Below are 25142 nucleotides of genomic sequence, written 5' to 3'. Positions count from 1 at the left end.
TTGCACTGAACCGTTGGATGCGGCCATTACTTCTTTAAGTCATTAAATTACCTTTTTTGTTACCTTTTGACTTTCCCATTTGTGGTGTGCTTGAATACATTGTTCTCATGATCTTCCTGATCCGAGTTGTTTTGTCTCAGCACCCTCTTGATATTTGTGACGTCCTCGAGACCCCGTGTTGGGGTATCCCAAGTGGCTGGACCTGATCCTCTATTTTTCATGTACAATTCAGGCCATTATTATTATTATTATTATTGGATTGCAACCCATATTCAAATTAATTTGCCATCTTTGTGAATTCTTCTGAATTGACCAGGTCTTTATTCTCTCTATAGTGCTGTGGGACATATACATATACATATACTGTATGCTATTTGTAGTTTCATGAAGAATGTTGAATTATTATTTATGTAGTAAACATATTCTGCAGTGGGAGATGAAAGACAGGAACGTAAAAATAATATTATAAAACAAAGGCAAGGACGGTATTCAGCCTTTATCCCAAGAATAAGCCTTTGGTGACTAGCTGTGATAGAATGGAGCTGTTTTGTTGGACATTAGAGTTTTCTAGTTGTCTACTTATCTGCAGTTGATGCTGCTGCATTAAACGGGCATTTCCTACTTTTATATTAGCATGGAACTGTTATAATACTACATTACTACACGTCATTGTTAGAAATAAGAGAGTATGCATTGAATTGACCAAAAATAGCATCGCAAGTGAAAAACAGCCGCCAAGCACAGTAGGGAAAGAGAGAAGCAAATGATGTAAGATTCAGCTAAGCGGAAAAGTAGTCACTGCGAAATGTTGCATCAACATTCATTACGTTTTGCTTTTCTTTGGTAAAACATATCCGCGTCCCTTACTTAAATCCTGGAACATGCAAATTCAGTATGAGATAGTCGTTGTCGGAGCCCCCGGATCCACTCTGAACATGGTCTCCAGCCACTTCCCAACCTAAGGAGACAAACATTCATTTAGAGCCGGGGTGTCCTCAGGGGCCATCAGTGACCAATTAGTGAGTCTTAGTCTCGCCATACGCACAACCTGTGCTCACTTTGCATGCTCTATGCCAGGAGTGGCCAACTCCAGTCCTCAAGGGCCACCAACAAGTCAGGTTTTAAGGACATCCCTGCTTCAGCACAGGTGGCTCAATCAGTGGCTCAGTCAAAGACTGAACCACCTGTGCTGAAGCAGGGATATCCTGAAAACCTGACTTGTTGGTGGCCCTTGAGGACTGGAGTTAGCCACTCCTGATTTAGAAATACCAGCAAATTGCCGTTCATTCTAGTAAATAAACAGCCTGGAAGGACATCGGACCCTCCTCGTTTATGGATCAGTAAACGAAGAAGCCCCAACGCCCGTCCAATACGACAAATGATTGGATTTATTTCCATATGTCTTTTTCTTCTCGTAAGTATGGGTCATTTAGTTCAATCTTTTAGCCGAACCATGTGTGGGTGACCCCTTTGGCAGGTTGCTACACTACCAATGGTATACGGTGTCCTTTTGTATTTCCTCCATTACATAGATAAGAAAGAAAACAAGAGCATGATCGTCACCAGCATGGGATGCGTGACATGTGTGCGGGACCTAATACGTTACAATGTAGAAGCTCTGTGTGTGCTGTGTGTGTGCTTACTAAGATTGTGCCATTTATGACACTTGAGGCTGAAATATATTGAGATTTATAAGTAATTGGTTAACACAGCCATTCCCATTAAATATGTATATATATATATACAGTGTTCGACAATTGTATACATTTACTCGCCCGGGGCGGGTAGATTTAACCCCCGGGCGAGTAACTATTGGCCCAAGCAGCACACGTGTTTTTTTTTAAAATTCCCCCGTTCGCGCTGAAATTTCCCTGCTCGCGCTGAAAAAAAAAAAAAAAAAAACTCCCCTACCTGACTCCTGATTGGCGCGCGCTCCAGGCTTTGTGGGCGCGCGGCCAGGCTCTATATGAGCCCGCCCCCAACGAGCGGCCATTCTGCCTGGAGCTCTGTTGGAGGGTAAGTACTCTCCATGCTGCGGCCCCTCTGCTCCTTCCCTGCGATCCCCCTGGTCCCCACATGGCTCCCTACTCCCCACCGCGGAAGCTCTCCTGTCCCCTGCTCCTGTCCCATTCCCCTCCTCCTGTCCCCTCCTCCTGTCCCCTGCTCCTGTCCCCTCCTCCTGCTCCCTTCCCCTCTTCCTGCTCCTGTCCCCTTCCCCTCCTCCTGTCCCCTTCCCCTCGATCCACCGATCGATGTCAGGGGCGGGAGGTCCCCGCTGCTGCAGCCCGGTTGGCTTGCGGGGGGGGGGGGCTCGGCCCTCACCACGTGCCTCCCATGCGTCCCCTACCTTCATGATGGCGCAGCCGCCGCATGAGGTGGGGGGATGTCGGCCTGGCCTCCCCCCCCCCCCCGCCACGAGCATCATGCCGCCGCGGGCTGGGGGGGTAGAAGCAGCCTGCAGCTTGGCCAGGCACTGTGACATGCCGGCGAGGGGAGCAGGGCAGTGGCGGCCACGGCGGGGCTGACTGTCACCTGGGGCGCCCAGTGGGGGATACCTCGCCACGTGCCTCCCACCCACCCTGCTGATTGGGGGGGGGGATGTCGGCCTGCCCCCCACACGAGCGGGAGATGGGCGCGGGTGGGTGGGGGATTTGCGTGGTGCTGGTCGCGGCCTTTCCTCCCCTGTGTGTGTGTGAGAATGTGTATGTGTGTGTGTGGGAGAATGTGTGTGTGTGTGAATGAATGTATGTGTGTATGGGAGTATGTGTATGTGTGTGACACCAGAGGTCCCCCCCAGTCAGTAACCCCCCCCAGTCAGTAACCCCCCCCAGTCAGTAACCCCCCCCCAGTCAGTCACCCCCCCAGTTAGTAACCCCCCCAGTCAGTCAGTCATCCCCCCCCCCTGTCAGTCACCCCCCAGTCAGTGTCAGTCACCCCCCAACCCCAGTCAGTGTCAGTCACCCCCCACCCCCAGTCAGTGTCAGTCACCCCCCACCCCCAGTCAGTTTCAGTCACCCCCCACCCCCAGTCAGTGTCAGTCACCCCCCACCCCCAGTCAGTGTCAGTCACCCCCCACCCCCAGTCAGTGTCAGTCACCCCCCCAACCCCAGTCAGTGTCAGTCACCCCCCCACCCCCAGTCAGTGTCAGTCACCCCCCCACCCCCAGTCAGTGTCAGTCACCCCCCCACCCCCAGTCAGTGTCAGTCACCCCCCCCACCCCCAGTCAGTGTCAGTCACCCCCCCACCCCCAGTCAGTGTCAGTCACCCCCCACCCCCAGTCAGTGTCAGTCACCCCCCACCCCCAGTCAGTGTCAGTCACTCACCCACCCAGTCACCCCTGCCCCACCCAGCCACTCACCCAGCAAACCACTCAACCAGCCAGTCACTCACTGTAAGGAATCCGCTCCGCGGTTTACTGGTTGCCTTACCTTGCAGCTGTGCAGTCCTGGAGCACCTCTTCTGATGTTTGCTGCAGCCTGGATTCACTCACCAAAGCAATACACACTCCCTCTGGTATCTATTGCAGCTGTGCAGCCTATCACTGCAACCTAGACTTGCATTCACTCATTGGAGCAGTACCTTCACACCCCCCTCCGGGGATTGGCCCGCTGGCCTTTAAGTACTGTCTTCCCATAATGCACCCTGCCGAGCATAGTCCTTCCTGGATGTCACTATCTGTTCTGCCACAAGCCCTCGCTTGTTCCTGTCTCTCATGCTGAAGCGGAGTATTCTCCTTGTTGTCTGCAGCTCCAGGTTTCCTAAGGCCGGCTGCTATATTCACGCAGCGGTCTGCTCCAGTCTCCTGTGTTGTAGCTGAGTACTCTTCTTGTTCACTTCAGCTCCTTGTTTCCTGTGACCGGCTGCTATATTCACGCAGCGGTCCACTCCTGTTCTCCTGTGCTGAAGCAGAGATTTCGTCCCTGCGTCCTTCAGCCTCCTGGATTCCTGCACTGAAGCGGAGGTTTCGTCCCTGTGTCCTTCAGTCTCCTGGATTCCTGCACTGAAGCGGAGGTTTCCCTGTGTATCTTCAGCTTCCTGGTTCCTGGGGCCTACTCTTTCCCTAATCTAGAGAGGCCGTGTCCTGGTTCCTGCGCTGAGACAGAGGATTCCCTAGCCCGCTCAGGACTCTTGCGCTGTAGCACTGGTGCACCCGTGCAGCAAAGCGGTGTGCTACTCTGGTCTGCCTACCATCTCCTGTGACCAGTACCATGGGCCATGGTCGCCGCTCGCGCAGAGGCCAACCCCGCGCTCCTAAGCTGAAGCGGGGCTCTCCTGACTACCTGTTGCCGAACTCTTGCCTGAACAATGTTTATCCTGATGTCTCCTGTCCTGACCCTGGCTTCTACAACGACGACGCTGTCTTCTCCAATCCTGATCCTGCGACATATGACTACGAACTGCGCAATCCGGATCAGCCTGCGCGGTCTCAGGTCGGTGCTTTTACAACCCCACCTCAGCCTCACGGTCCGACCCTGGTTTGTGGCGAGCAGAACCCTGACACTCACCCAGCCTCTCTCTCTGTGTATCACCCACCCTCTGTGTGTGTCACCCACCGTTTCTCTCCTCTGTCTCCCCCACACTCTCTCTCCCCCCCACACACTCTCTCTCCCCCCCACACTCTCTCTCTCCCCCCCACACTCTCTCTCTCCCCCCCACACTCTCTCTCTCCCCCCCACACTCTCTCTCCCCCCCACACTCTCTCTCTCCCCCCCACACGCTCTCTCTCCCCCCCACATGCTCTCTCTCCCCCCACACTCTCTCTCTCCCACACACTCTCTCTCTCTCTCCCCCACACTCTCTCTCTCTCTCTCTCCCCCACACTCTCTCTCTCTCTCTCTCCCCCACTCTCTCTCTCTCTCCCCCCCACTCTCTCTCTCTCCCCCCCACACTCTCTCTTTCCCCAACACTCTCTCTCCCTCTCTCCCCCACACACTCTCTCTCTCTCTCCCCCACACTCTCTCTCTCCCCCACACTCTCTCTCTCCCCCACACTCTCTCTCTCCCCCACACACTCTCTCTCTCCCCCACACTCTCTCTCCCTCTCTCCCCCACACTCTCTCTCTCTCTCTCTCCCCCACACTCTCTCTCCCCCACACTCTCTCTCCCTCTCTCCCCCACACTCTCTCTCTCTCTCTCCCCCACACTCTCTCTCCCTCTCTCCCCCACACTCTCTCTCCCTCTCTCCCCCACACTCTCTCTCCCTCTCTCCCCCACACTCTCTCTCCCTCTCTCCCCCACACTCTCTCTCCCTCTCTCCCCCACACTCTCTCCCCCACACTCTCTCTCTCCCCCACACTCTCTCTCCCTCTCCCCCACACTCTCTCTCCCCCCCCACTCTCTCTCTCTCCCCCACACTCTCTCTCTCTCTCTCCCCCACACTCTCTCTCTCTCTCCCCCACACTCTCTCTCTCTCCCCCATCCAGACATTGGTTAAGGGGTTCAGGAAACTAGTCATTCACACCTGGCTTTTATTTCTAGATCCGACATTTACACACACACATGTAACAAGGACTAATTGTAGTATAATGTAATACAATAAATACATTTATGTCAAAAACGAATGTTGTTCTGACTAGGAATTTATTAAATGTATTTTATTTATATATTTTATTTTAAAGCGGGGTTGGGGGCGGGACTAGGGGTGGGGTTGGGGGCGGGACTAGGGGCGGGGTTGGGGGCGGGACTAGGTGGCGAGAAGATTTTTGGGTTGGGCGAGTAGATTTTTGGGTGATTTGTCGAACACTGTATATATATATATATATATATATATATATATATATATATATAGCTCAACACCCTTACAACAGTGTGCTTGGGGTCACATTGCATTATAAGCGGATCGCGTTAGAAATAATGTACAATTGTATGCATTGAACAATAAAGTATTTAAGATACCAATAATCGTGTTGTAAAGTATTCATAAATATGAAAATTGGGATCGCGTTATAATGGGTTGAGCTGTATATACTGTATATATATATATATATATATATATATATACACACACATAGTCCCCTCGGTGGGTTGCAGGGACTGCGTTAATTTCAGCTCTGGGGACCCCCTCCACTCTGAAATACATACCTCTAAAGGTGCTGCCCCCTTCAGAAGGATCTATCTCGGGAAGCAGGGCATCCCTGGAGCTGAAATGAATGCAGTTTGGCTACGAACTACCCATCCCCCCCCCCCCCCCCCAGTGGATATGCCACTAACTCCTACTTCACAAGGAACAGCAAAAACCTGCCTGTCCCACTCATTCCTCGTGTGTGATACTGTAGATGGCAGCAGGAACGAGGAAGATAGATTGTGTTGTTCCAAAAACAAGCAGAACCTAGAAGTATTCATAATACGTCTGAACTTCCAGCCTCATACACCTGGAGTGTCATACAAATACCAACCTTTTTTTCCCTTCAATTTATTATACACAGCTTAGATGTGCATTTTTAACATGTTAATTTCTACTTTTTAAAGAGGCTGCCTGCCCTTTAAAGGTGCATCCCCATGCAGTCGCCCATTCGAATTTCTTAGGCCTGGGACATAGCAGGTTCAGCCGCGCTGAGCCGCGCTCCTGCTCTGCCTCGCCTGCTCAAAATGGAGCTTTTTCCTGTCCTGGCAGGCAGTGAGCGCGCTCTGGGGGCGGGGCGGAGGCGGAGCAGAGGCGTGTCAGGAGGCGGAGCTAGCCCCTCGCTCCCATTGGATGTGAGCGGTCACGTGACCGCTCACATCGCTTCCCCGAGCGGCAAATTTGAAACTTGCCTGTCTCGGCAAAGTTTCTGAGCCTCCGCACGCACGCATCAGCACGCATGCGGAAGGGGAAACTATAGCCGCGCTGATGACAGATGCAGGGGGTTAGTGCATCTGCTCAGCCCGGCTCAGCCCGGCTCAGCGAGACTGAAGCTACTATGTCCCAGGCCTTAGAGGCCTCTGAATAGAGACAGTTTTGGCATTTCTGTCCAGCAGAGGGAGACATTGCACAAGAAATTAGGTTCAGGAAAAAATGTTTCTTTGACTTAAGCAAACCTGTCTGAGACGTGAATTTTCTCACAAGCGAAATTTTCATTTCTTCAAAAACTGCAGCCGCCTCAAATCAACACTTCTCTAACTTCTCGGAAAATGGCAAGTCTCGCCGTTTAAAAGAATATTATGTATCTGCCGGATTTCGGGTGACCATATTTTTCCCGGGACAAATTTAGCGCCCACTTCACGCGAGCACGTCCGGCCAGAGCGGATTGCGCATGCGCAGCCAGCAAGCGCCGAAAGAAAAAAGGGACATTTAAAAAAAAATAAAAAATGACATTTTATTGTTTTTAAAGACGGGACCTGGGACAAAGTCCAAAAAACCTAGACTGATTGTAACAAAAAGCTTAAAAATGAAGAGTCAGAAATCTTCAATAATTCTATTCGCATGGGGGTTTATGTGTGCTCATTTTGCATGGCATTTCCCAGAATCCCTAGCTGCAGCGGAAGCACTGTATGCCGGGAGATAATGGGGAAAGGCAGGGTTGCAGACCTGTCTTGAGACATGTGAATGTGCTCACAAGTTATATTTCTATTTTGTGGTACAAAATTACTAATCAAATCCCCACTCTGTTCTACAATCCACCGACCGATTAACATCTGGGTCCTAATAACGTTAAGTGTATAAATGCATTGTAGCAATGGAAACCCTAAAGGGTATCAAATGCCTCCTTCCTGGAGGTGCAGATTCATTACAGGCATACCCAGGTTTAACGACACTCACTTTAAGTACACTCGCGAGTAAGGACATATCGCCAAATAGGCAAACGGCAGCTCGCGCATACGCCTGTCAGCACGTCCTGAATAGCAAAACCACCTCCCTACCTGTACTGAAGCTGTGCGCAAGCGGGGAGACTATAGAGCCCGTTACAAATGCGTTATTAACATCAGTTATGCACGTATATGACGATTGCAGTACAGTACATGCATCGATAAGTGGGAAAAAGGTAAGTACATTTTCGCTTTACATACATGCGCCGTTCCCATTGCGTACGTTAATGCAGGGTATGCCTGTGTTAAATACATGCGCCGGTCCCATTGCGTACGTTAATGCAGGGTATGCCTGTGTTACATACATGCGCCGGTCCCATTGCGTACGTTAATGCAGGGTATGCCTGTACATCCTGACACAGCTACTGCTATTACTTCCACTGTCTTACTCTTAGAAGGCTCACCATTCATTCCGTCACATTTGGAATTTCCCACGTTAAAGCAGGAGGTCTTCATATTGACCGGGAGAATGTTCCACCATTTAAATTCAAAGCCCAGCGCTGGTTCTGTTCCCGCCGGGCATAGTTTACACACTGTAGGGAAAAGAAAGGCAAATGTATTATTTACGGCTTCTCTTTTCACTTCATTGATGTCTTCAATAGCCGCATAAACGTGGGTTTATCCTTTCAACCAAACCCACAGATCTGTTAGTAAAGAGCAGCAGAAATAAATAACAAATGTCAGTCCAATTTTCTTTCCCGGAAACCCCTCACGTTGAATTGCTTTTAGTGTTATAATAATATAAAATGCTGACAATCTAACACAGCGCTACACACAGCCTGTCCCATAGAGCTTACATTCTAATTGTGCTGCCTTTGCTGCCAGGCGCAGGGAGATAAAGTGACCTGTGATAGTGATCTAAGGTAATAAGGAGTAAACACCAGGATCCACACCAAGTTCACCTACTTCAATGGCTGTGACATTACCAGAAAGGCCGCGTCCATGCTTAGGCTACGCTTATCGTTAGTACAAATATAGCTGAACAAAGCCTCATACTCTCTTGGGCTAAGTCCCCGCTAGCGCTGAGCGCGCTCATGCTCATGCTTGCGGGGAGTGGATCGCGCGGGTAAGTATAGTTTTTTTGTTTACCTACGCGCCCATCGCATGAGCGCCACCCGTATCACATTAGCGGGGACATACATATATTTATATATGTAACTCCCCGCAGCAAGCGGCGCCCGCTCAGTACGCTCAACGCTAGCCGGGGACTTAGCCTTATGCAGAAGGGCTGTGTATCATTATACTTTTATCTATTCTTTTTTATGTATTCCACTCAGTCTCAATTCCCCAATTCTACCAACTTATGTTGTTGTCCCTTCGCCCCTTCCACTCATCTTTCCCTATTCTGCCCGCACTCCCCTTACAGAGCCAGTCCAATCTGGCGATTTGTTTCCCGCGAATTCTTTTTTTCCTTTAACATAGGGTTGAAGCAGGGGGGTCTCCGAATGCCGAACCCCATTCATTTCACATCCGGGGAGCCCCTGCTACTGAAGATAACTTCCTCGGTGTGCCAGTAGCCGCTCGGCTAGTGGGGTTCACATAATGGCGGCGTTTCAGCGCTCCCGCACCCTACGGGCCAATGTGAAACAGTGATGTCATCCAGTGAGGCTTCCTATTGGCCCATGTGACCTGGAGGTTTTAAACTTTGTAGAGATACTGGCGCAGCCTTTGGAGGCCTGTGTCTCGGGAAGCAGGGGGTCCCCAGAGTTGCAATTAATGGGGCTCACCCCCGGAGACCACCTGCTTCAAACATATGTTTAAAAAAAACAGTAATAAACAAAAAAACTTGAACCGCTAATTACACTTAACACTTCTCCTAACCTCCCATTGCACCCCAATATCCCCTTACTGGGCTACAGATGTAATTGGTGCGTACTAAAAACTAAATTATGTGCGCCACTAAATCAATTAAAAGAGCGTCGAAATTGTCCGCCAAGTTCAACTTGGTGTAAGCCCTAAAAAGCCTGTTAATGGTGTTATTGCAAAGTGAAGTCACACTGTATTACCAAACTATTTATCTGACACCGCACAGATACTTCACTAGGTTACAGAATGTGTTGTTTACCCGGTGTGGCTATTACAAATAACCATTTCTATTTACCAATACTAGTGATAAATAAAAAAATATGCATCATTCTGTTTTCATTTATATAGTATCACTTATGCCCGGGGTCTCAGACTCAGTCCTCAAGGGCCACCCACGGGACAGCTTTTATGGATATCCCTCCTTCAGCACAGGTGACTCAGCTTTTATGGATATCCCTGCTTCAGCACAGCTGTCTCAATCAGTGGCTCATCTTTTATGGATATCCCTGCTTCAGCACAGCTGTCTCAATCAGTGGCTCATCTTTTATGGATATCCCTGCTTCAGCACAGCTGTCTCAATCAGTGGCTCATCTTTTATGGATATCCCTGCTTCAGCACAGCTGTCTCAATCAGTGACTCATCTTTTATGGATATCCCTGCTTCAGCACAGCTGTCTCAATCAGTGGCTCATCTTTTATGGATATCCCTGCTTCAGCACAGGTAGCTCAATCTGAGCCCGATTGAGCCACCTGTGCTGAAGCAGGGATATCCATAAAACCTATCTCGTTGGCGGCCCTTGAGGACTGAGTTTGAGACCCCTGACTTAGGCATTCAACATGAAGGACGAGTCACAAATCATTTCAAACAACAATTCCGCGTCCTGTGTATAAAGTCTTCATACATATGACGCAGGTCTTTCTAAGGATTGTATTCCTTTTCAGCATGGAAATGTAACCCTTAGAATGCCTCAGGACATAGCTACAAGGCCGTGGAGTCTGGCACTCCAGGGGCCCTCTACATAGTACCTGGGGACGTTGCGTTGTGTGCTCCGCCATCTATAAGAAAGTGGGACGGAAGGAGGACTCCTCTCCTCCATTCCTTCATCCGTGGCGGAGCGATCACTGATCGCGCTTGTACCGGGGGGACCACGACACTCAAAGGGTTAAAATGACTGACTCTTTGGTGGCTCTCTCCTGTATATCGTGCTGCAGTCCATCGTTACACTGCTGCAAGGAATGAAGAAGCAATGCTACCCACAGCAGAGAGGACAGGAGACAGTAAGCAGGCGCTTCCTGTAACTCCAAGGAGACGAGTCTTCAGCTGTGTCTCCTAAACCAGCGGTGCGCAATCTGTGGGGCGCGACCCCCAGGGGGGGCGCGAGACTGCCGACGGGGGGCGCGGGGTTTACAGAGGCCCCGCGCGCTTCCCGAAGGCACTTAAATTAAGTGCCGGGGGAGCTGCAGGGCCTCTGTAAACCATACTTACCCGTGGCTCCGGCGGCTTCCTCCCGGCGTCGCCATGGCAACGCGGCGTCAAAATGACGCTGCGAGGTCATGTGACGTCACGTTGCTATGGCAACGTGATGTCATTACGCCGGTGCGAGGGTAAGTTGGGGTTGGGGGGGCGCGGGAGTGAGGGGACAGCCGGCAGGGGGGCGCAGGGAAAAAAGTTTGCGCCCCCCTGTCCTAAACCACCAAACCGTCAATAGCAGCTCCCCAGGCAGAAAACACTCATCTGTATTCAGGGCACTAGTGCACATTTTTTGTAGCTCTGCACATCTGTACTGTATATATAGGCATCACTAAAGCCCAGCACAGCTGTATGTATAGGTATCACTAAAGCCCTACAAAGCTGTATATATAGGTATCACTAAAGCCCTACAAAGCTGTATATATAGGTATCACTAAAGCCCTGCACAGCTGTATGTATAGGTATCACTAAAGCCCTGCACAGCTGTATGTATAGGTATCACTAAAGCCCTGCACAGCTGTATATATAGGCATCACTAAAGCCCTGCACAGCTGTATGTATAGGCATCACTAAAGCCCTGCACAGCTGTATGTATAGGTATCACTAAAGCCCAGCACAGCTGTATGTATAGGTATCACTAAAGCCCTGCACAGCTGTATGTATAGGTATCACTAAAGCCCTGCACAGCTGTATGTATAGGTATCACTAAAGCCCTGCACAGCTGTATGTATAGGCATCACTAAAGCCCTGCACAGCTGTATGTATAGGCATCACTAAAGCCCTGCACAGCTGTATGTATAGGCATCACTAAAGCCCTGCACAGCTGTATATATAGGCATCACTAAAGCTCAGCACAGCTGTATGTATAGGTATCACTAAAGCCCTGCATAGCTGTACTATGTATAGGCATCACTGAAGCCCAGCACAGCTGTACTATGTATAGGCATCACTAAAGCCCTGCACAGCTGTATCTATAGGTATCACTAAAGCCCTACAAAGCTGTATATATAGGCATCACTAAAGCCCTGCACAGCTGTATGTATAGGTATCACTAAAGCCCTGCACAGCTGTATGTATAGGCATCACTAAAGCTCAGCACAGCTGTATGTATAGGTATCACTAAAGCCCTGCACAGCTGTATGTATAGGCATCACTAAAGCCCTGCACAGCTGTATATATAGGCATCACTAAAGCTCAGCACAGCTGTATGTATAGGTATCACTAAAGCCCTGCATAGCTGTACTATGTATAGGCATCACTGAAGCCCAGCACAGCTGTACTATGTATAGGCATCACTAAAGCCCTGCACAGCTGTATCTATAGGTATCACTAAAGCCCTACAAAGCTGTATATATAGGCATCACTAAAGCCCTGCACAGCTGTATGTATAGGTATCACTAAAGCCCTGCACAGCTGTATGTATAGGCATCACTAAAGCTCAGCACAGCTGTATGTATAGGTATCACTAAAGCCCTGCACAGCTGTATGTATAGGTATCACTAAAGCCCAGCACAGCTGTATGTATAAGTATCACTCAAGCCCTACACAGCTGTATATATAGGTATCACTAAAGCTCAGCACAGCTGTATCTATAGGTATCACTAAAGCTCAGCACAGCTGTATGTATAGGTATCACTAAAGCTCAGCACAGCTGTATATATAGGCATCACTAAAGCCCTACACAGCTGTATATATAGGTATCACTAAAGCCCTACACAGCTGTATATATTGGTATCATTAAAGCCCTGCACAGCTGTATATATAGGTATCACTAAAGCCCAGCACAGCTGTATGTATAGGTATCACTAAAGCTCAGCACAGCTGTATGTATAGGCATCACTAAAGCCCTGCACAGCTGTATGTATAGGTATCACTAAAGCCCTGCACAGCTGTATGTATAGGTATCACTAAAGCCATGCACAGCTGTATGTATAGGTATCACTAAAGCCCTGCATAGCTGTACTATGTATAGGCATCACTGAAGCCCTGCACAGCTGTATCTATAGGTATCACTAAAGCCCTACAAAGCTGTATATATAGGCATCACTAAAGCCCTGCACAGCTGTATGTATAGGTATCACTAAAGCCCTGCACAGCTGTATGTATAGGCATCACTAAAGCTCAGCACAGCTGTATGTATAGGTATCACTAAAGCCCTGCACAGCTGTATGTATAGGTATCACTAAAGCCCAGCACAGCTGTATGTATAAGTATCACTCAAGCCCTACACAGCTGTATATATAGGTATCACTAAAGCTCAGCACAGCTGTATGTATAGGTATCACTAAAGCTCAGCACAGCTGTATGTATAGGTATCACTAAAGCTCAGCACAGCTGTATATATAGGCATCACTAAAGCCCTACACAGCTGTATATATAGGTATCACTAAAGCCCTACACAGCTGTATATATTGGTATCACTAAAGCCCTGCACAGCTGTATATATAGGTATCACTAAAGCCCAACACAGCTGTATGTATAGGTATCACTAAAGCTCAGCACAGCTGTATGTATAGGCATCACTAAAGCCCTGCACAGCTGTATGTATAGGTATCACTAAAGCCCTGCACAGCTGTATGTATAGGTATCACTAAAGCCCTGCACAGCTGTATGTATAGGTATCACTAAAGCCCTGCATAGCTGTACTATGTATAGGCATCACTGAAGCCCAGCACAGCTGTACTATGTATAGGCATCACTAAAGCCCTGCACAGCTGTATCTATAGGTATCACTAAAGCCCTACAAAGCTGTATATATAGGCATCACTAAAGCCCTGCACAGCTGTATGTATAGGTATCACTAAAGCCCTGCACAGCTGTATGTATAGGCATCACTAAAGCTCAGCACAGCTGTATATATAGGTATCACTAAAGCCCTGCATAGCTGTACTATGTATAGGCATCACTGAAGCCCAGCACAGCTGTACTATGTATAGGCATCACTAAAGCCCTGCACAGCTGTATGTATAGGTATCACTCAAGCCCTACACAGCTGTATATATAGGTATCACTAAAGCTCAGCACAGCTGTATGTATAGGTATCACTAAAGCTCAGCACAGCAGTATATATAGGGCCGGTTTTAGAATTCTCCAGCCTATAAGCATGTAACTTTTGCCGCCCTCGCCTCTTCCTCTTGCAGCGCCCCGATGTCACGTGATGACGCGTTTCCATGACAACGGGACGCCACGTTGCGGCGTTACTTTACGCTACAGAAAGAGGAGGGCGGCGCTGCAGGAGGAGGTAAGAGACATTTACAGAGGCCCCGCGCCCTCCACTGGCAGCCAGTTCAATTGTTGTGAGGAAGAGAGCGGGGCCTCTGTAACCGCAGCACCGTGACCTCCAACATTTGCCCCTGCCCCAAAATTTGCCGCCCAGGCCCGAGCCTAGTAGGCCTAAGCCTAAGTATGAGCCTGTGTATGTATAGGCTAAATTAAAGATGATTTGCTACAAAAAATATATATATATATATTATTATGTTACTAGCACTTCTCAATAAGCGTTGTGATGATCTGCAGAGTGTATAATACAGCACACGTCTGAGGTATCTGGTTGCATTAGTTACACCTTTTGGAATTGAAAACCATTTCTCATTTCCTCTGCAGTAAATCACGGTTTTGATTCAATGGTTTCTATGAATATAGAAAATGGATACAAAAGGAAAGAGGGGGGGGGGAACCACCCACTTGTGATGCTTGCCAGGAGCAGACAATTGCCTTATTCATAATATATAAACATCTTCATTGCATGAGACAGTTTATGAGACCTAGGAATCCAAATAGTCCAACAATAAAAATACACTCCCATACACTAACCACTAGCCTGTATAGGTAGATCTTATGTGGTAGTCTGAGCAATGTATAGAACTGATCACATGAATGAAGTAAATAAATTACTCACTGCTGACCTTGGGGATATCCTGGTCCTGTCCAGCGTGCTCCTACCGAGAGGTAAATGGAGAGATTGCAGGAAAAACGGCGGTGCATCTGCTGCTGCTGAAGATAGATATGAAACCACAAACTGCAAACTGCAAAAACTAGGGTGCAAAAGTTTATTTGGGGCATAATAAAAACAGCCAAAAGGACACTCTAACGCGTTTCACGTGGTATCCCACGCTTTATCAAAGAGAAAATATCACTACACGATCGCATACTTAAATACCCACAATTCCCTGTCCAATCCTATGACGCTATGTTGCTCGGGCCAATCGGAAGCTATGGGGGCGTCACACCCTTCTAACTAGCGTGGGGCACGTAAGCCTGAAACACAGCCAGCTGAACTTCACTTTGTAATTGTAAGGGAGGTAATGTATCCTCCCAGCTATGACACGACGGCCCGTCCGGCCAATCACGTGCCTATTGGGACGGGGAGTCCTGCATGTAAACAAAGAGCTTTTGAAAGTCTTTACTCGGGGGAGAGAGGAATGGTGGGTATATCAGTAAAAACATAGAACTTGCTGGGTCACTGCTATAACGCATGTTACATTAATTTGTCTTGTAATGTTGCAATAATTAAAGAAACAATGACCCACATAATAACATGAAACAGATTAAAAACCACTATCAACACTATAGTGGAACAATGTATAAAAACACACAAATAGCTGTACATTACCCTCACAATACACAATACATGTTTACAGTAAAAAAAACCTTTTGTGGTATTGACCACACTTATATTGCTGAAGTCATGTTATTTGATTGCAATAATTTTCAAAAGAACAGTGTATCTTTAACAGAATATAGTTGCATGGAGAACATAATTGTATAGAAAACACTGTGATTGTGCAATTCAAACCTGGATTCAATGTAAATCAAAAATGAGGCTATAATAATACTATTACAATAGGGGCTATTAATAGAAAAGGAGCTTTTCTAGCCAGAGATGTCATGTCATGAAATGAACAATTCTCTATTTGATTGAATGGCAACATATCAAATAGTGAAACCTAGACTTCTTAGTACATAGACATATAGGAAATCAGGTAATTGCATACCTATTGCAAACTTTTTACAAGAAGTGATGCAATTCCCAATCCACATTGAGTCCTTGGGGGACACTTGTATTAAATTGGAACATCCAATACATTTCTCGTTTATTTAAAACTTTTAATCTGTCACCTCCTCGTTTTAACATTTCTATATGTTAAAATTTTCAAATTTCAAATTTGTGGCAATTACATTAAATCCAGGTTTGAATTGCACAATCACAGTGTTTTCTATACAATTATGTTCTCCATGCAACTATATTCTGTTAAAGATACACTGTTCTTTTGAAAATTATTGCATATTACTGTATACATGTATTGTGAGGGTAATGTACAGCTATTTGTGTGTTTTTATACATTGTTCCACTATAGTGTTGATAGTGGTTTTTAATCTGTTTCATGTTATTATGTGGGTCATTGTTTCTTTAATTATTGCAACATTACAAGACAAATTAATGTAACATGCGTTATAGCAGTGACCCAGCAAGTTCTATGTTTTTACTGATATACCCACCATTCCTCTCTCCCCCGAGTAAAGACTTTCAAAAGCTCTTTGTTTACATGCAGGACTCCCCGTCCCAATAGGCACGTGATTGGCCGGACAGGCCGTCGCGTCATAGCTGGGAGGATACATTACCTCCCTTACAATTACAAAGTGAAGTTCAGCTGGCTGTGTTTCAGGCTTACGTGCCCCACACTAGTTAGAAGGGTGTGACGCCCCCATAGCTTCCGATTGGCCCGAGCAACGTAGCGTCATAGGATTGGACAGGGAATTGTGGGTATTTAAGTATGCGATCGTGTAGTGATATTTTCTCTTTGATAAAGCGTGGGATACCACGTGAAACGCGTTAGAGTGTCCTTTTAGCTGTTTTTATTATGCCCCAAATAAACTTTTGCACCTAGTTTTAGCAGTTTGCAGTTTGGGTTTCATATCTATCTTCAGCAGCAGCAGATGCACCGCCGTTTTTCCTGCTAGAAATGGATACGGCAGCACACACCGGCATGTAGTGGTGTAGTATCCTCATATGTCCGTGCGCGGAAGAAGATAATGGTTCATCGCATCCAGACAATATTGACACCAGCACGGAACACTCAAAATAGTTGAACGACTACTTATTGGTCACATAACATCAAACCCGCCGTCTCTGTCCCCAGGACCCTGATGAAGGTTGCCCGTGGGAACCCAAATATCCGGTTTGTTGTTAACTTTCAACTTTGCGTCTATCAAATCCGCCACGGTTGAGGTGGCGCTAATCTCTGTTCCCAGGGGGACAGTGCCAGATGTTAGGAACTCAATCGAAGCTAAAACCTTCAGAATTGAAGCTTTCTAAAGTTTCCGCATTAATGGCCAACAAATTTGATGCAGCACTAGTTGCTAGCATTAAAATAAAAGGTTATTTAAAATAAATTTAGCCTATAATAATAATTAACCAATTAGAACAGAACATTATCTGGCCATTAATGCTCTGGCTTGGCATTAATTGGGAGCTAGGGAATTGCCAGCCAGGAAACGCCTTGATCTTCGGGAATTATTATTTAAAGGACACTGCATTTAGAAGGCTGACAAAAAAAACGCGTTTTAGTGTCATTTACTTCCTTAAAAAATACAATAATCCTTAAATGTATTATTTGTATTCTGTAATAAATTCATATGTTCCTGTACTTCGGGTCTGCGACATTAAACATATTTATGCTTGTCTGTTTGACGGAAGATGGCATCATTATTACATAGTTACATACAGAACTTACATAGTAGATGAGGTTGAAAAGAGACATACAGTAAGTCCCTCGAGTTCCACCTATGCTAACATTTAGATGACAGAAACTTTATGCTATATTTGTATTAACAGTATTTTGATCCAGAAGACGGTAAACAAAAAACCCCAGTGATGTCTCATAAGGGGAAACATAAATTCCTTCCCGACTCCAAATATTGGCAATCAGATTTCTCCCTGTATAGACATCCTTCCCATGTTTACTTATTTGGTATATCCCTGTATACCTTTCCTTTCTAACAAGACGTCAACCTTTTTTTTTGAAGATATCTAGTGTATCTGCCATCACAGTCTCCTTGTGTAATGAATTCCACAATTTAACTGCCCTTCCTGTAAAGACCCCTTTCCTTTGTTGCTGGTGAAATCTCCTTTCCTCCCACCTTAAGGAGTATGACCCTGTGTCATTTGTAGGGCTGCCGAGATGGGGGGGGAAGAGACTTGGGACAACTATCCCAGGCCCGGTGGCTGCGGGGGAGCCAGCCTCGCTCTCCCCACTTAAGCGGGAATCTCCTGCTGCTGAGCTCGGCCTCCAAAATAAGCCCCATCCCCACATGTGCTCCAGAAGTCGGGGAACAACTTCAGTATTAGTGTGGCACCAGAACGGAGCCCTCCCCCACGGTGTGCGTGTTCTGGGGCCCAGGATGGGGGGGGGGGGGGGAGTGTTATTGCGTGCGTGCTTTGGGGCACTGGGAGAGGGATATTATGTGTGTTTTTGGGCCTGTGGAGGGGGTGGGGGGAAGGGTGGTGTGTGTGTGGTGGGGCCCTGGGGGGGTTGTGTGTGTGATGGGGCACTGGGGGTGTTATTATGTATGTGTATGGGGGGTGTTCTGTGTGGTGGGGTTATTATGTATTGTGGGGAGGGGATATTGTGTATGGGGGGTTTATGTGTATGGGGAGGGGTATTTCTTTCTCTCCTCAGACTTGTTCTTCTCCTTGGGGACTTCAATTGCCACATTGATGACGCCTCTCTCCCTTGGGCTTCCCGCTTTCTCTCTCTAACCTCTTCTTTTGGCCTTCAACAGTGGACTGAAGCCAGCACCCACAAGGATGGCCACTACCTAGACCTGGTTTTCACTAAAAACATTTCTCTCTCCGATTTCTCCATTTCCCCTTTTCCTCTCTCTGACCATCACATCATCTCATTTTCTCTCTCTCTCTTCTCTCCATCTAGCCCTCGTTTTTGCAGAAACTTGCGCTCTATTAACCTACCAGCTTTTGATTCCACATTAGGCTCCTCCCTCTCCTCTCTCAGTTCTGCTCCAGACCCTGACAACCTGGTCAGGAACTACAACTCTGCCCTATCCTCCTCTCTTGATCTTCATGCCCCACTTTCTCTCTGCCGTCCTCGCCCTTCTAACCCCAGACCCTGGCTAAACTCGCACACACGCATGCTGCGTTCCTCCACTCGTTCCTCTGAAAGCCTCTGGAGGAAATCTCATTCGCTCGCAGACTTCATTCACTACAGATTTATGCTGTCCTGTTTCAACTCTGCCCTCTCTCAGGCTAAACAAACCTACTTTTCATCACTAATCAACACACACAAGTCTAACCCACGCCGACTCTTTTCTGTCTTTGACTCTCTACTCAGACCACCCTCGGCTGCCTCCTCTTCTTCCTCCATCTCACCTCAGGACTTTGCTGACTTTTTTAAGGAAAAGGTGGAATCCATACGTCAGAACATCCCATCTATTGCCTCAGCCCATCCCACACTGCTTCCCAACTCTCCTCCTGCCTTTCTTGACTCTTTTTCCGCTATCTCGGAGGAGGATGTGTCATTGCTGATCTCCTCTTCTCCCTCTACCACTTGCCCTCTTGATCCCATTCCCTCCCATCTCCTAAAACCTCTTGCTCCTTCTATAATCCCTATGCTCACACAGATTTTTAACTCTTCCCTCTACTCTGGTACCTTCCCATCTTCCTTCAAGCATGCAACCGTTATACCATTACTCAAAAACAGCAAGCTTGACCCTACATGTCTTTCTAACTATCGACCTGTCTCCCTCCTGCCTTTTGCCTCCAAACTCCTTGAACGTCTTGTATTCTATCAATTGCTACACTTTCTCAACACCTATTCTCTTCTAGACACTCTACAATCTGGCTTCCGCATTGCTCACTCTACTGAAACAGCCCTCACTAAAATAACTGACGACCTCCATGCTGCCAAAGACAGAGGTCATTACACTCTGCTCATATTATTCGACCTTTCTGCAGCATTTAACACCGTGGACCACCTTCTTCTCCTTCACATTCTCCATACTCTTGGTATTCGGAACAAAGCTCTATTCTAGATCTCCTCTTACCTCTCCCATCGTACTTTCAGTGTCTCTTTTGCCAACACCTCCTCCTCCTCTATTGATCTCTCTGTGGGGGTACCCCAGGGCTCTGTCCTGGGACCCCTTCTCTTTTCTCTTTACACACTCTCTCTAGGTGACCTAATCACATCTTTTGGGTTTAAATATCACCTCTATGCTGACGACACACAGATTTACCTTTCAACCCCTGACCTTACACCTGCTATACAGACCAAAGTTTCTGAATTCCTCTCTGGAATATCATCCTGGATGGCCATCCGCCAACTGAAACTTAACATGTCAAAAACAGAGCTCCTTATACTTCCTCCCAAACCTGGCCCTACTACCTCCTTCCACATTACTGTTGGAAATATGATCATTCACCCAGTAGCCCAAGCACGCTGCCTAGGGGTCACACTCGATTCCTCTCTCTCATTCTCCTCTCACAGTCAAAACGTTTCTAAAACTTGTCACTTTTTCCTCCGCAATATCACAAAGATACGCCCTTTCCTCTGTTACTCGACTGCTAAAACTCTGACTCAGGCCCTCATTCTCTCACGTCTCTATTACTGCAACCTCCTGCTGTCTGTCCTTCCTGCCTCTCACCCGTCTCCCCTACAATCTATCCTAAACGCTGCTGCCAGAATCACTCTACTCTTTCCTAAATCTGTCTCGCGTCTCCCCTCCTGAAATTCCTCTCCTGGCTTCCGATCAAATCCCGTATCTCACACTCAATTCTCCTCCTCACTTTTAAAGCTTTACACGCTTCTGCCCCTCCTTACATCTCAGCCCTAATTTCTCGCTATGCACCATCCCGACTCGTGCGTTCTTCTCAAGGATGTCTTCTTTCTACCCCCTTTGTATCTAAAGCTCTCTCCCGCCTTAAACCTTTCTCACTTTCTGCCCCGCACCTCTGGAATGCCCTTCCCCTCAATACCCGACTAGCACCCTCTCTACCCACCTTTAAGACCCACCTTAAGACACATTTGCTTAAAGAAGCATATGAATAGCACTGGATTATCCTGGACACATAATACATAAAGCTTGGCCCCCTGCAGACGCACTTACTAGAATTCCCTCCTACTGTCTCTATATGTTCCCCTACCTACCAATTAGACTGTAAGCTCCTCGGAGCAGGGACTCCTCTTCCTTAATGTTACTTTTATGTCTGAAGCACTTATTCCCATGACCTGTTATATATATTATTTGGTTATTTATATGATTACAACATGTATTACTACTGTGAAGCACTATGCACATTTATGGCGCTATATAAATGAAGACATACAATACAATACAATATTAGTAGGGGGAATTATGTACATGTATGGGGAGTGGGATATTATGTGTATGGAGGAGAGGGAGGTGGGTGCGTGAGGGAGAGAGGTGAGAGAGAAAGACAGAGACAGAGAGAGGTGGAGGTGTGAGGGAGAGTTAAAGAGGTTGGGGCATAAGGGAGAGAAAGTGGGGCAGTGGGAGAAAGGGGAGTAAGAGAGTGAGGGTAAAGATAGGGGGGGGTGGGGGCAACACTGGCGGGAGGGGTTGGGGCAGTGGAAACTCTAGTCCTGAATCCGGGAAAGCTGTCTGCGGCCCTGGTCGTTTTTACTGCCCCTGGGATGAATAGTTCTTTTGAAAACTCGTTATTTTGAGCCTTAATATAATTCTATGTAGTTATCCCCTCTTAGACGCCTCTTTTCTCATGTAAACAAGTCTAATTTAGCTAGCCTCTCCTCACAAATCAGATTTTCCATCTCCTTTATTATTTTGGTGGCTCTTCTCTGCACTCTTTGTATTTTCACTTTACAACCAAAGAATAAAGGTACGAAAAACAAATCTGTAGATTTGAGGACAGGTAAAGTCTTATAATCAAAAGAGTTTCGTTTATAATTATACGACCGTCCAAAGCTTGTATTTACCATGAAATCAAGGTTTAAAAGAATACTTAAAAACACTTGTCTGTCTTTTTAGACAGTTGTTACAGAAATCGATTAAACACACCACAGCAATATGGCACTTTGGTCTTTAGATGACCCGTTTTGTTCAAGAAACGGATGACACATTTGTTGCCACAGCAAAATAACATTCTTGCTCCACATCAAGGAGAAATGGTGGTCCTGAGACATCAATCCTACAACTCTTACCCTGTATTCCATCAGAAAATGTTCCCAGAGGACAGGCGGAACAAGCTGATGTCCCATTGCTGTAAAATCCGGGGTTGCACGGTGGACAATCCTCCTTCTTTCCCGAAGCTGGAAGCTTGAAGGCATTCGGAAGATCTTCCCGGCAAATCTTAGGCTCGATCCATTTGTATAAGATCTGAGTCTGGAAACAAAAGTCCAAAACCCAACATTTCAAAATGTCATTGTCCTTTCACAAACTGCAGGCTGCCCTCGCGGTTACCAGTGCGTGTTACACGAGCACGGTGACCCAAAATGCTTTACATGAGTTTCAATGTGAATGTTTCATCGTGGAATCTCACATTACCTTTCCTTCGCTGTCACACGGTGTATGTATATGGAAGAAATCTTTGCTTGTGCAAGGTGGCAGGTCTACACATTTGCTGGATCCTTCATCTGAAATACAGGCAAATAGTATGAGTAAGCAGGATAATGACTGCAGGTTTTAAACATGTACGGATAACACATCTCTGATAAAAGAGAACCTCTAAAATGGTATATTTATCCAATGCTCTCCAGAAATGTAACCAGGCTGTCTCCCAAGGGAATGATCCTAACTTCTGTCTCGAATTTGAAATTAATTCTTAAACCATGTTGCACTTAAAAAAAAGTATATAATGATATGTTTTCAAAGCAAAAATCTAAACGTGTTTATTAGATCGGTCACGTAACTTCATGCAATACCACAGAGGCGCTCAACTTTGGTCCTCAAGCCCTCCCCCCCCAACAGGTCGCTTTCAGGATATCCCAGCTTCAGCACAGGTGCATCAATCAGAGGCTCAGTCAAAGCCCAGCGCCACCTGTGCTGAAGCAGGGAGTGATTGAGCCACCTGTGCTGAAGCTGGGACTGACTGAGCCACCTGTGCTGAAGCTGGGACTGATTGAGCCACCTGTGCAGAAGCTGGGATTGATTGAGCCACCTGTGCTGAAGCTGGGACTGATTGAGCCACCTGTGCAGAAGCTGGGACTGATTGAGACACCTGTGCTGAAGCTGGGACTGATTGAGACACCTGTGCTGAAGCTGGGACTGATTGAGACACCTGTGCTGAAGCTGGGACTGATTGAGCCACCTGTGCTGAAGCTGGGACTGATTGAGACACCTGTGCTGAAGCTGGGACTGATTGAGACACCTGTGCTGAAGCTGGGACTGATTGAGACACCTGTGCTGAAGCATGGAGTGATTGAGCCACCTGTGCTGAAGCTGGGACTGATTGAGCCACCTGTGCTGAAGCTGGGACTGATTGAGACACCTGTGCAGAAGCTGGGACTGATTGAGCCACCTGTGCTGAAGCTGGGACTGATTGAGACACCTGTGCTGAAGCTGGGACTGATTGAGACACCTGTGCTGAAGCTGGGACTGACTGAGACACCTGTGCAGAAGCTGGGATATCCCTAACACCTGTCCTGTTGTGGGGGCTTGAGGACTGGAGTTGAGCACTCCTGCACTATCACATAAACATGGTGGAAGGGCCCATAGAACCAATGAACACATTTTACCAGCCGCTTCAGAAATAATGATGTTTTTTGTTCCTTATTTAAGAAATATAGCACCAAAAACTATGAAACATCCTACAAGCCTAATACAGCGAAATGCAGCACAGGAGGAGCCCAGACTTCCAGACCCATAAACCTTTCATCTCTGAAGTTAGATGGAGACTACATATAACCTGATGACTTATTGTGGATTTCCTAACCCAGCAGGTAATAATATGGGCCAGTCTAACTTGAATCTGAAAGTGATTTCAATGTAAACAGTACAGCCTTTACCTGCAGGTATACCTGCAGCTGTGCAGTGGTGCCCGACTCCAGTCCTCAAGAACTGCTAACAGGCCAGGTTTTACGGGTATCCTCGCATTAGCACACGTGGGTCAATCCTTTTGAGTGAACTCCCTGTGCTGAAGCAGGGATATCCTTAAACCCTGGCCTGTTAGCGGTTCTTGAGGGCTGCGGTTGAGAACCGCGTTCCTAGCACGTTTTCTGGCGCTCACAATCCCTTTCTCAGAACAGAACTGAATTCTGCCCCCTGGATATCAAAATCCCTAAGGAAGCCCGTCAGCGTGATATTAGTGCGCCCTGAGCCCATGGCTGTCATTCTGTGTGCGCAGGAAGTCATTCAGTATTGGTCTACCCAATATCCATTCATTTGGTGAGCGCTGTGACACCTTCTTTGTTTAAGTCTTTCAGCATGCAGCGAGCAAAGCAAACATTCACAAGGAATACCTGAATACTGCGTTTCCTCGTCACAGGTGGCACACGCTTTAGCTTTTCTTCCTGAATACGTGTTCCTGGGGCAAATGTTGCAGGAGGAGGCTCCGGGCTGATCACTGAACGTGCCAGCTTTGCAAGGAAAACACTCCGATGTATATGCAACCCCTGTAAGAGACCCCTGAAGTTAACCGGCCAGACAAACTATTTGTTACACGCAGAGTCTATGCTAACATATCAATGCTTGCGGTTGGTATACTGTATCAGCATCAGTGCAGCAAACCAATGTGAGATACGTGTAACGTTTTGTAGCCATTTCTGAAGACTTGGGAAGTCAAAGATTACCCTATTGTTGGGAGGCAGGGTAAACCCTGCTAAAAGGATAATGGAGGAGTGTAGTAAGTGAATGGTACAGTAGTGCCGACGAGTATTCTAAAACAAATCTGGGGCAATCACCAACAAGATCCAGGTACATGCTGCAACATTTCACACATTTCGGCAGAAAGACTAATGGCCCCTCGGATTAACAGTGGGGGTCTCCGGCAGGCCCATTCAAACTGAATGGGACTGCCAGGGACCCCTGCTGTGTTAATCCGATGGGCCATTAGTCTCTGCAGAAAAGTCACTGAAATGTTTGCAGCATGTACCC

At 47.2% G+C, this 25142-nt stretch overlaps 1 protein-coding gene across 2 annotated transcripts in view; it reads right to left on the bottom strand.

Moving 5' to 3' along the window:
• ELAPOR2 (endosome-lysosome associated apoptosis and autophagy regulator family member 2) overlaps positions 1-25142 on the bottom strand; it is a 166188-nt gene that overhangs the window by 34102 nt on the left and 106944 nt on the right. For both annotated transcript variants that reach the window (XM_075599549.1, XM_075599550.1), the window contains exons 7-11: positions 24509-24661; positions 22596-22684; positions 22253-22433; positions 8189-8317; positions 868-958 (exon numbers count right to left, since the gene is read on the bottom strand). In XM_075599549.1, the coding sequence (XP_075455664.1) occupies positions 868-958; positions 8189-8317; positions 22253-22433; positions 22596-22684; positions 24509-24661 (643 nt within the window). The remainder of the gene's footprint in view (positions 1-867; positions 959-8188; positions 8318-22252; positions 22434-22595; positions 22685-24508; positions 24662-25142) is intronic.

The sequence above is a fragment of the Ascaphus truei genome, chromosome 5, assembly GCF_040206685.1.
Source record: "Ascaphus truei isolate aAscTru1 chromosome 5, aAscTru1.hap1, whole genome shotgun sequence".
Lineage (NCBI taxonomy): Eukaryota > Metazoa > Chordata > Amphibia > Anura > Ascaphidae > Ascaphus > Ascaphus truei.
The sequence above is the reverse complement of the archived record's forward strand: the minus strand, read 5'-3'. Positions and strand labels throughout refer to the sequence as shown.